Consider the following 13,090-nt stretch of genomic DNA (forward strand, 5'->3'; position numbering starts at 1 on the left):
GGAAACAGTGTCAGACCTTATTTTTCTGGGCTCCAAAATCACTGCAGATGATGACTGCAGCCATGAAATTAAAAGACGCTTACTCCTTGGAAGAAAAGTTATGACCAACCTACACAGCATATTCAAAAGCAGAGACATTACTTTGCCGACTAAGGTCTGTCTAGTCAAGGCTATGGTTTTTCCAGTTGTCATGTATGGATGTGAGAGTTGGACTGTGAAGAAGGCTGAACACCAAAGAATTGATGCTTTTGAACTGTGGTGTTGGAGAAGACTCTTGAGAGTCCCTTGGACTGCAAAGACATCCAACCAGTCCATTCTGAAGGAGATCAACCCTGGGATTTCTTTGGAAGGAATGATGCTAAAGCTGAAAGTCCAGTACTTTAGCCACCTCATGCGAAGAGTTGACTCATTGGAAAAGACTCTGATGCTGGGAGGGACTGGGGGCAGGAGGAGAAGGGGATGACAGAGGATGAGATGTCTGGATGGCATCACTGACTCGATGGACATGAGTCTGAGTGAACTTCGGGTGTTGGTGATGGACAGGGAGGCCTGGCGTGCTGCGATTCATGGGGTCGCAAGGAGTCGACACGACTGAGCGACTGAACTGAACTGAAGTGAGTTACTGGTCCATGTTTAATTTTAACTGCTGTACTCACTAGGGTAATACATTGCCTTACACATAATAGGCATATTTTGCTTTGAATAAATAAATAACTGAAATGCTGAGTATAAAGTGCTTTCATTTAAGCCGAATTACTATTAAGCATGCAAATCAAGTGTCATAAAATGAGATTCGTTTTGTTGTAAATTTTATTCTGTTAAAGTAACTGTTTTTTACAGCACACACGTGTGCATCCTTCAACACTGATTTGAGGAAACCACCCGACTCTACATCTCCCAATCTTCCATTCCATTAAGGATCTGATGCCTGTAATTCTACCACTAGAAAACTATTCTTTCAGTTGAAAGAGTTAAAGGGCAAGCAGCCGGGACAGGTTTAGGGCTGTTTACACCATAGGGGGATTTCTAAGTGATTTCGGAGGTTTATCCAGATCCACCAATGGGAGGGTGAGGAGAGCAGGCAGTGGGCAGGGTCGCGCAGAGGGGTGGGGTGGGCGGAACTTGGGCGCGGAGGCGCCAGGCTGTAGGGCCAGTAGTGGTTTGGCGGAAAGTCTGCAGAAGACGTGCCCCGGGCGAAGTCTTGGGACTGGATCCCGAGACAGGCTGCCCGGGGCCGGGCCGCTAGTTCCCGGCAGAAACCCCCGCGTCCTGCCGCGCCTGCTCTCGGGAACTCGCGGCGCCATGCGCACCAGGAAGTGACTCTCCCCAGCGGCTGCGATCCGGGACCTGAGCTTAGTCTTTTCGTTGACAGCCTCCGGGTTGTATTGGTTACAGAAGGTAAGAGGGGTTCGTGAAGTGTCCGAAAACCCGACTTGAATATTCCCTACAGTGCAGAAAACTGCTTACTGCGCCAAACTGCCCGCCGGGCGGGGAGTGGGGAAGGTAGGCGCGGCGGGAGGGGACGACCCCACGCTGGCTGCACTTGGGCGCGTCCTGCCCTGCGTCCGTCTGTCTGTGCTCAGACCTCCGGGTTCCCGGCTCCCCTGGCCCTGCAGCCCGCCAAAGTTAAGTAGTTGCCTTTCCTAGTGTCTCTTCTTTTTAGGCTTCTTATGGACTCGGTAGGCAGAACTTGCCCAAAGAGGAAAGGGATGGAGGGGCTGGTGAATGGGGGTCTGGTGGGGGAAGGAAGGACCTGACTGCACGAGGGCTGCAGTCGTGAGGGCTGCAGCCACAGATGCGGCAGTAAACCCGTCTGTCCACCTGATTTAGCCAGGAAGCATATCTGGGGCCAGGTCACCTGAAGGAAAGGTGAATGGAGAATGTAAGCAGAATCTTTTTCTGCAGGTGAACATTTGCTCCAAGGAGATCCATGGCTCTGTGAGGATCAGACTTAGCACATAGTCTCTGCTTTGAACCTCTCTGAGCATTTCAGGCTAGTTAGCTCTTCAGCCCTGGAGGCTTAGTTTACCTCCATGTCTGGCGGCTTTGGACCCTGGGTGCCCTTTCTGATAAATTCCTGAGGCAGAAATAGATTGTCACAGTCTTTTTTTTTTGAACCCAAGCATTTACTTAAAACAGGAAACATTATAAAAAATTACTGAGTATGATGAGAGGTTCTTTACCAGGAGAGATGTCTTGTTGGCACCTTGAATAGTAGAGTGCTGCTTTAGACTATAGCTGATCATTTGGAGAAGGAAATCTAGAAAGACAAGGGGTACAAGGCAAATGGAGCACAGTCATTGTGGCAGTCAGGAGGGAAAGGGGCCACACTTTCCCCAAAAGTCTGGATGTTATGGGGTAGAGATAGCTGTCTTCAAGTACCTCAGCTCCCCTGCCAAACCCACTAAGGCATGCAGCTTCCTTCCTTCCTTGCCAGCTGGAGGGAGAGTGGCCCTTTCCTGGATGAGCACCGCTCCCTCTCTCTGTAGTGGGGTCCCCTCAGTGCCCCCCTCCAAACCATTCTTTATTCTTTGTCTCCTGTGCCTTCACTCACTTCCTCTCTCTGGCTTTTGCTTTTCCTTATATCAAGTACACACATGTGTCTCACCTTGGAAAAAGGTCTCTCACAGGTCACACATTTAATAATATTAACAGGTGGTCCAGAGTGAGCCTTAAGTTCATCACACTCCAGCAAGCACTGAGGTTAGGAAAGTGTGTGTGTGTGTGTGTGTGTGTGTGTGTCTGTGTTTTAATTAATTAATTAGGCTGTGTCAGGTCTTGGTTGTGGCATGTGGGATCTTTCATTGCAGTGCACCGATTCTCTAGTTGTGGCACACGGGCTCAAATAGTTGTGGTGTGCAGGCTCCAGAGTGCATGGGTTTTAGTAGTTGGAGCACGCAGGCTCTGTAGTTGTTCCGTGCTGGCTTAGTTACTCTGACGCATGTGGAATCTTAGTTCCCTGACCAGGGATTGAACCCATGTCTCCTACAGTGGAAGGCTGATTCTTAAGCCCTAAACCACCAGGGAAGTACCTGTGTGCTGTTTTTCAAGTTTCCACATAATTGTTTTTGAGCTTTCCAGGTGGCTCAGTCAGTAAAGAATCTGCCTGCAATACAGGAGACCCACATTTGATCCCTGCATCGGGAAGCTCCCTGGAGAAGGGAATGACTACCTAGTCCAGTATTCTTGCTTGGGAAATCCCCTGGACAGAGGAGCCTGGCGGGCTACAGTTCATGGGGTCGCAAAGAGTTGGACCCGACTTAGTGACTAAACAACAACAATAATTGTTTTTACCCTCACAGCACTCACATGCATTGTTACATCTTGCCAGGTTCACAGGTTGTACACATTGAGGCACAAAGAAGTCAAGTGACACACTTTGAATCAGAGCCTGAGGCAGGACGGTGATACATGTTGAATACCTGCTGTGTTAAGCCCCGTCCTGAGTGCTTTCCATATATGAGGCCATTTAATTCTTACTACCCAGGACTGATCTCCTTATAGAATGGACTGGTTGGATCTCCTTGCAGTCCAAGGGACTCTCAAGAGTCTTCTCCATCACCACAGTTCAAAAGCATCAATTCTTCAGGTGAGATGGCTGGATGGCATCACCGACTCGATGGACATGAGTTTTGGTGAACTCCAGGAGTTGGTGATGGACAGGGAGGCCTGGCGTGCTGCGATTCATGGGGTTGCAGAGTCAGACATGACTGAGCAACTGAACTGAACTGAACTGAATTCTTACCACAACCCTGAAAGGTAGGTGTTACCAGTTCTTGTTTTATAGATGGGGACACTGAGATTCATAGCACTTAACTAACCTGCCCAAAGTCATAGAGCTAGTGAGAAGCAGAGCTGGGGTTTGAACATGACCCCAAAGCCGATGTTCTTAATTACATGCCCTTTTCTGGGAATTGGTTGAAGTATGTTTATTTCCAAGGCAAACCATTCAATATCACAGTAATCCAAGTCTGTGCCCTGGCCAGTAATGCTGAAGAAGCTGAAGTTGACTGGTTCTATGAAGACCTACAAGACCTTCTAGAATGAACACCCAAAAAAAGATGTCCTTTTCATTATAGGGGACTGGAATGCAAAAATAGAAAGTCAAGAAATACCTGGAGTAGCAGGCAAATTTGGGCTTAGAGTACAGAATGAAGCAGGGCAAAGGCTAATAGAATTTTGCCAAGCGAATGCACTGGTCATAGCAAACACCCTCTTCCAACAACACAAGAGAAGACTCTACACATGGCCATCACCAGATGGTCAATACTGAAATCAGATTGATTATATTCTTTGCAGCCAAAGATGGAGAAGCTCTATACAGTCAGCAAAAACAAGACCGGGAGCTGACTGTGGCTCAGATTGTGAACTCCTTATTGCCAAATTCAGACTTAAACTTCTTTCTTAAATTAAAGAAAGTAGGGAAAACTACTAGACCATTCAACCATTTGACCTAAATCAAATCAGGTCATTATACAGTGGAAGTGATTATACAGTGGAAGTGAGAAATAGATTCAAGGGATTAGATCTGATAGACAGAGTGCCTGAAGAACTATGGACGGAGGTTCATGACATTGTACAGGAGGCAGGGATCAAGACCATCGCCAAGAAAAAGAAATGCAAAAAGGCAAACTGGTTGTCTGAGGAGGCCTTACAAATAGCTGTGAAAAGAAGAGAAGTGAAAGGCAGTGGAGAAAAGGAAAGAGATACCCATTTGAATGCAGAGTTCCAAAAGATAGCAAGGAGAGATAAGAAAGCCTTCCTCAGTGATCAAGGCAAAGAAATAGAGGAAAATAACACAATGGGAAATGCTAGCGATCTCTTGAGACAGCAAAAGAGACACAGATATATAGAACAGTCTTTTGGACTCTGTGGGAGAGGGAGAGGGTGGGATGATTTGGGAGAATGGCATTGAAACATGTATAATATCATATATGAAACGAATTGCCAGTCCAGGTTTGATGCATGATACTGGATGCTTGGGGCTGGTGCACTGGGACGACCCAGAGGGATGGTACGGGGAGGGAGGAGGGAGGGGGGTTCAGGATGGGGAACATGTGTATACCTGTGGCGGATTCATGTTGATGTATGGCAAAACCAATACAATATTGTAAAGTAATTAACTTCCAATTAAAATAAATAAATTTATATTTAAAAAATTTAAAAAAAAAGAAAAAGAAAACTAGAGATACCAAGGGAACATTTCATGCAAAGATGGGCTCAATAAAGGACAGAAATGGTATGGACCTAGCAGAAGCAGAAGATATTAAGAAGAGGTGGCAAGAATAAACAAAAGAACTGCACAAAAAAGGTTTTAATGACCCAGATAATCATGATGGTGTGATCACTCACCTAGAGCCAGACATCCCGGAATGAGAAGTCAAGTGGGCCTTAGGAAGCGTCATGACGAACAAAGCTAGTGGAGGTGATGGAATTCCAGTTGAGCTATTTCAAATCCTAAAAGATGTTGCTGTGAAAGTGCTGCACTTGATATGCCAGCAAATTTGGAAAACTCAGCAGTGGCCACAGGACTGGAAAAGGTCAGTTTTCATTCCAATCCCAAAGAAAGCCAATGCCGAAGAATGCTCAAACTACCGCACAGTTGCACTCATCTCACACACTAGTAAAGTAATGCTCAAAATTGTCCAAGCCAGGCTTCAGCAGTATGTGAATCATGAACCTCCAGATGTTCAAGGTGGTCTTAGAAAAGGCAGAGGAACCAGAGATCAAATTGCCAACATCCGCTGGATCATCGAAAAAGCAAGAGAGTTCCAGGAAAACATCTACTTCTGCTTTATTGATTAAAGCCTTTGACTGCGTAGATCACAACAAACTGTGGAAAATTCTTCAAGTGATGGGAATATCAGAGCACCTTACCTGCCTCTTGATAAATCTGTATACAGGTCAAGAAGCAACAGTTAGAACTGGACATGGAACAACAGACTGGTTCCAAGTAGGGAAAGGAGTATGTCAAGGCTATATATTGTCACCCTGCTTATTTAACTTCTATGCAGAGTACATCATGAGAAACGCTGGGCTGGATGAAGCACAAGCTGGAATCAAGATTGCTGGGAGAAATGTCAACAACCTCAGATATGCAAATGATACCACCCTTATGGCAGAAAGTGAAGAGGAGCTAAAAAGCCTCTTGATGAAAGTGAAAGAGGAGAGTGAAAAAGCTGGCTTAAAACTCAACATTCAGAAAACTAAGATCATGGCATCTGGTCCTGTCACTTCACGGCAAATACATGGAGAAAGAATGGAAACAGTGACAGACTTTATTTTTTTGGGCTCCAAAATTACTCCAGATGGTGGCTGCAGCCATGAAATCAAAAGAGGCTTGCTCCTTGGAAGAAAAGTTACAAGCAAACTGGACAGCATATTAAAATGCAGAGACATTACTTTGCTAACAAAGGTCTATCCCAAAGCTGTGGTTTTCCCAGTAGTCATGTGTGGATGTGAGAGTTGGACTGTGAAGAAAGCTGAGTGGTGAAGAATTGATGATTCTGAACTGTGGTGTTGGAGAAGACTCTTGAGAGTCCCTTGGACTGCAAGGAGATCCAACCAGTCCATCCTAAAGGAGATTAGTCCTGAATGTTCATTGGAAGGACTGATGTTGAAACTGAAAACTGCAGGACTGATGTTGAAACTGAAAACTGCAATACTTTGGCCACCTGATCTGAAGAACTGACTCATTCAAAAAGACCCTGATGCTGGGAAAGATTGAGGGCAGGAGGAGAAGGGGACGACAGAGGATGAGATGGCTGGATGGCATCACCGACTCAATGGGCATGAGTTTGAGTAAACTCAGGGAGTTGGTGATGGACAGGGAGGCCTGGTGTGCTGCAGTCCATGGGGTCGCAAAGAGTCAGACACAACTGAGGGACTGAACTGAACTGATATTAACACTTGAACTCTGGGCCAGCTTACATTTATCCTGTTAGAAATTTAACTCCCCCACCCCCAACCCCCACACAGAATGCTTCCATGTTATGACAGTTACCTTCTTTAGTCCTTTGTAAACACACAAAATGTTATATGGCTAAATATTACAGCACCCATGTTAGCATCCTTTAAATTACCTAGTGATCATGCATACTAATTTTGTGGTAATAGAGAGAGCCAAGGAAGAATCTTTGTTAATAAACCAATTCCATAATTAAACTTTAAATATATTTCATTCTGAATTAAAGTATGACTTAACATGAAATCCAAGGTAGAGGGCAAGGGCAAAAAGTTATTTCATGACAGATCAGTGAGGTGTCTGAGTCCATTCACGTGTCCTGGGTGTTTAAAAAAGTTACACATCAGTGATCATGCACCATTAGGTAAATAGGCAACAACACTCTTTCCAAAGTGAGGTCGTTCACCTGTTCTACCTCTTCCAGTTTTTGATTCACAGTTACTCCCACTATTCTTTCCCCCTCTGCTCCCTTCCTTTAATATTGGCACCCTACTCAGTCCAATACTGTGTTTAAATATTATGACAGTTGTAATTAACACGTACTGAGTTTTTCCCAGGCACTGGACACTGTGTTCTGAGCTTTACAAACATCATGTCTATTTAATGTTCTGCTAAGTGCTTTTTATTAATTATCCTTTATTAACTCTTGGAGCTACTCTATAAGGTAGATGCTATTATTATTTGCATTTTGCAGATGAAAAAGATGTGGATCAGAAAAAAAATGATTAACCTGCCAAAGGCCACCTAGCTAGTAGGTGGTGGAGCCAGGGAATTGCCCAGGTCTTCCTGACTCTAGGGTCTGTACTCCTAAGGTCTCAAACTTTCTTTTGTCCCTACTGCCTACTATTTCCTATTGCCTTATTTCCTGTTTTTCTTTGGACTCAGATTTACTGAATGGGTCTGTGCTCCGGCCAGAAGTCATCTCCCTTGGCCACCAAGCTCTGTAATCCCCTGATTCACCTGGGTCACCAGCATCTCATCTTTCTTTCCAAATATTGCCTTTCTCCCAGGTTTTGTCATTTTGCTCTTCTCTTTGCTAAAAGCTCTTTTTTAATCTTGTAGACACTTGACCAAGTCTCTCACCCTGACTTCTCTCCTGAATTGTACTTCTTCTCTACTTACTTGTTAGATGTTTCCACTTGGATGATTCCCTACCATTTCAAACACGTGCCTCAAACATGATTTTGGTTTTTATTGACCTCCGAGTTTCATCTTAATTTTTCTATGTAAAGACTCCATCAGCTCACAGTCGCCTTCACAATAAAGTCCACATTTTACTCAGGCATTAAAGTTCTTCTAGATAACCCTTTGGTGGAACTTTTCAACCTGATTTCCTCTGTTCCCTAAAATGAACTACCATTTTAGCCAGACTGATTGAGCCACTGTCCTCCAAATATCTGGTTCACCTCCCTGCCATCTTTTAAGACCCAGTGCATGGTCTGCTTACTGTGAGAAACCTTTCCTGAGCACTCATCAGGAACCAGGCATAGGGTGTTATTTCATCTTTTCCTGTGTCCATGCTTGATCTCCTAAATTACTCAATAGATTATGACCTTTGTAACCCCTCTGGTATCTAGTGTGGCACAGTCCCTGGCACATAGTCACTACTTACTAAATATTAGTTGATTGATGGGTTGTTTAGTAGGAGGGTAGAATGAATGGAGAGGGACTGGCCACAAAAATGTATCCAGAGAGTTGAACCCTTTTCTGGAGGACAGATAATATCTTTTCCTCATCTTTTTATATTGGGAGCTATAGCTAGTGCCTGGAGCACAGTAATTGAGTTCAGCCGAGCCGTGACTCTGTGCCATGCAGTGTGCTAGGTGCTGGGTAAAGTTTCTAAATGAATGAAGGACTTTTGAAGTTGTGCCTCTGTTTCCCAACTTCTATTTGTCCACCTTTCCTGCTGGTGAATTTCAGTGTTTCTGTGGTTGTCAGGTATTAAGAGTCCCAGTGCACAGCCCAAGGTGCTTCCTCTCCAGAATGGGTCTCTTCTTTAAACCGGGGCTGTTCCCCTGGTATGCCAGAAAACCTCCAGGTTGGTCACAGCTCTTTCTGGGCTCAGCATGTAAGGAAAACTTCACCCAGGTGATAGCCAAGAAGCGTCAAAGAGGACAGGAAAGTCAGAAGAAACCAAGATATCTTGGACCACTAGATGATTCCTGGCAGGAAAGGTAAGGCCCTTCCCCTTAACAAGTCTGAATCTCTGGGCCTGTAGGCTTGATGTGCAATGTGGCATTGCAAGGACTCAGAGGGCACCTCAGGTAGGATACCCAGGACAAACTGAAAACATCTAAGGAATGCTGATGGAAATGCTTTGGGATTACAGAAAATATTCTTGCCTTTACGTGTGTTTTTGGCAGAAAGGGGATATTAAACTGCGATCCTGTGTCTATAAAGGTCCAGGATAGGTCTGCTGAAAACAAGGGACTTGGGGATGAGATGGATTAGAAATGAATAGTCTCACTGCAGTCATGCAAATACAAATATACCTCATTTTATGCAACAACTGTATTTTCTAAATCAAATTATATTTTAAAAGCGTTAGGGAGGTGAGCTATTTAAAGGAACCCAACAGTGAAGCCTTTTTGTAATATGATTAATTACCTCCTGATAAATCTGGATTTTTCTTATATTAGGTTTGCCCATCTGTTCAGCTTTGTTAAGCAGATAGCACCAAAACGGGCTCTTCTCCCAGACTCTTATCTCCCCGGGGGCCTGAGAGTTAGGTCTTCTGAATGACAAGTAAAATGCCGGAGCAAATGGCCCCAGGAAGTACTTTTGCGGAGTAAGAGGCTCGGTACATATTTAGATAATGAATTAGGTACCTGGTTTATTTTATTCAAGGCTGGCTGATGTTGTGACGCCACTCTGGAGGCTGAGCTATGAAGAGCAGCTCAAGGTAGGGACCCAGCTCAAGTCTTTACTACTCCATCCCATCAGGTACTAGACTTGTAGGAAGCTTGGCTGGACAGCTCTACCCAGATGCCCCAACAGGTCCTTAAAAAAGCAATATGCTAATGAATCTGAAACTTTCACTTTAGGCCAGTTATGTCTGCCAAACACTAGAGCCTTATATCCAAATGCCTGTTTCCTTTCTTCCTTGATTGTTTTTTTGTGTGTGTGTGTGTGTGGTACTTATAGCTCTGTGTATGTGTGTAGCAACTGTTCTTGCTTCATATATAGCTGCACTTTCCAACATGGGAGCCACTAGCTACATGTGGCTATTTAAATTTAAATACAGTCAATCCTGCTCTAATGCTTGTTTTGAAAATGAAAATTTGTTCCAACAGATTGAGGTCTTAGGGAACAATTTGAACATAATGCAGATTTCATGTTTGCTTAGGAATGACTTCATCCGTAAGAAACGCAAGATAAAAGGGTATCCATACCTAGCTGAACTGAGCTGGGTATGAATTCATAAAATGAACACGTGTACACATATCATACATCTCCCGGCTTCCTCAGTTCACTGAGTATATTATGAGCCACACCCATTCACATCTGCTGTGAGAACTTTCTGTTCCACCCACATAACCCTCTTTTCACCATCTCATGGCAACTCACAAGTGGACAGCCACTTCTGCAAGCAAGTTTCAGGTCTTTGTGGTAACGTGCCATCCCATTTATACATTGCTTAACCATTTAACATGCAGAAAACTGTGTTGTTTTTATTAGTTTCCTACATTTTCTGTGAGTGTAACTGATAAAGGTTTGGAATGTGAGTGTGCAACCCCATTTTCCCATGAGCCCTGTGATTTGTTTTGAGTATTGTGCATAGTATGGAGTAAGAGGAATGTGAGTGTGCAACCCCATTTTCCCATGAGCCCTGTGATTTGTTTGGAGTATTGTGCATAGTATGGAGTAAGAATGCTTGTCATACATGATAGCAGAGCCAACTGTTATTAAAATGAGATAAGATGAAAAATTCAGTTCCTCAGTTCCATGAGTCACTTTTCAAGGGCTCAGTAGCCACCTGTAGCTAGTGTAGGCTGCCGTATTTTAGAGAACATAACACCAATAGAGAACATTTCCATTATCACAGCAGGTCTACTGGACAGCACTAACATATAGCTGGAGTGTTCAGTCGGAAAGGTCAGATAGAACGATGAGTTTACACAAGAGCTCACTTAACCTTTTCCCAATACCATGTTAGATCCGTGGCTGTCCCATCATTCTGAGTTCCTTATCTGCTGAGACCATGACCCAAGGATTCATGGGACCACTTTCTCTCATCCTGTTTGTTTTCTGTTCTTTGAGTTGATACTGCTGAAGTTGTTTGTGTCATTGCTTATGTTCTTTTGCAGGTGAAATTTGAAGCTCAGAAGAAAATTTTACAGAGACTAGAATTTTACCTCCAAGGGCTAAACGGCGTCAATATGACAACAACTGGACCGAGATCCCAGGGGCTCTGTTGTTTTCTCCAGCCTATTATACCTTCTGTAAGTCCATACTGTCCTATCCTTTATCTACTAAGTCTCCTTAATAGCTAATAATATCAGCCAATACTTAACTGGGCACTTGCTGGGGACCAGGCTCTATGCTAAGTGAGTAACATGCATCATTGTCTTGTTTTACTGTTTCCAGTCACACTGAAGGGTAGACACTATCATTTTACAGGTGAATACTTGAGGCTCAGTGATTTTATTATTTTTGTCTATTTTAAACTTAATTTTTGGCTGCACTGGGTTTTTGTTGCTGCACACAGGCTTTCTCTGGTTGCAACAAGCAGGGGACTATTCTTTAGTTGTGTTGTGTGGGTTTCTCATTGTGGTGGCTTCTCTTGTTGGCAGAGCATGGGCACTAGGGCATGCAGGCTTCAGGAGTTGTGGTGCATGGGCTTAGTTGCTCCATGCCATGTGGAATCTTCCTGCAGGGATCAAACCCATGTTCCCTGCATTGGCAGACAGATTCTTAACCACTGCACCACCAGGGAAACCCAAGAGATTAAATGATTTGCTGAAGGACACACATCCAAAAAGTGCCAGATCTACTTAAGTCGATCTGATGCAAAGCCACTTTTTCAACCAGTACACACTGCTTCCTCAGAAGGATCTCAGACTTTGGAAAACTTCTAATGAGGCTGTAGAGAGGCAGAATTTAATTTGTGGTTGACAAACTAGGGCCCAAAAGCCACATCTGCCCTGCTGCTTGACTTTGTAAATAAAGTTTTATTGGAACACAGCTGAGCTCACTTGTTTATGGATTATCTGTGGCTACTTTTGCACTGCCATGGCAGAGTTAAACAGTTGTGATAGGGACCATACAGCCTGAAAAGCCTAAAATTACTTACTGTCTGGCCCTTTATTGGGTTTCCCAGATGGCTCAATGGTAAAGAATCTGGCTTCCAGTGCAGGAGATGCCAGAGACATGGGTTTAATCCCTGGGTTGGGAAGATCCCCTGGAGAAGGGAATGGCAAACCACTCCAGTATTCTTGCCTGAAAAATTCCATGGGCAGAGGAGCCTAGTGGGCTATGGCCAGGGGGTCACAGAGAGTTAGACAAAACTAAGCCCACATGCACACTTCCTTTATTGAAAAAGTTTTTCAGCTCCTGCTTTATGGAAGTATTGGAGCTCTTTTTCTTCTGTAAAGTGTCTATGGGGTGCTTTTATCTTCTCAGCCATGGACTTTCATGTAGTCGTACCTCCCAATCAAGCATCTTTTTTTTTTTTCTTTCTCATCCAGACAACACTCTTTCATTCTTTGTATTTGTCCTGCTTGGTTTTAATTGACCTATTGTCCCTATCCTGTCCTTCTGCCTTCTCCAGCCTGTCATTGATGGCTACTGAAATAAGTCCACCTTCTTTGTGAACCGAGGTCCAGGTGGCAATCCAAAGACTGTGGGGCACTACCTGGGAACTTGGAGAGGTCAGCTGGAGCCTGTGCCTAGTAGAAATAACAAACCAAACACTGAGAGGAAAGGGGAGATTGCAGAGAACAGTGTCTGTGGGAGTGGAGAGGAGTGGAAAATATGGTGGATTTAAAGGAGAAGGTTGAATTTGAAGCCTTTGATGCCCCATGGACTGTAGCCCCACCAGGCTCCTCTGTCCATGGAATTCTCCAGGCAAGAATACTGGAGTGGATTGCCATTCCCTTCTCTAGGGGATCTTCCCAACCCAGGGAT

General features: G+C 44.3%; 1 protein-coding gene across 1 annotated transcript in view; it reads left to right on the plus strand.

Annotated features, from left to right (window-relative positions):
- The first annotated feature begins 7,091 nt into the window (after nt 1–7,091).
- TRMT2B (tRNA methyltransferase 2 homolog B) overlaps nt 7,092–13,090 on the plus strand; it is a 39,368-nt gene continuing 33,369 nt past the window's right edge. The window contains 5 exon segments of the mRNA XM_068962500.1: nt 7,092–7,109; nt 8,903–9,138; nt 9,812–9,866; nt 11,272–11,406; nt 12,735–12,834. Coding sequence (XP_068818601.1) covers nt 7,092–7,109; nt 8,903–9,138; nt 9,812–9,866; nt 11,272–11,406; nt 12,735–12,834 — 544 coding nt within the window.

Source organism: Capricornis sumatraensis, chromosome X (genome assembly GCF_032405125.1).
Source record: "Capricornis sumatraensis isolate serow.1 chromosome X, serow.2, whole genome shotgun sequence".
Lineage (NCBI taxonomy): Eukaryota > Metazoa > Chordata > Mammalia > Artiodactyla > Bovidae > Capricornis > Capricornis sumatraensis.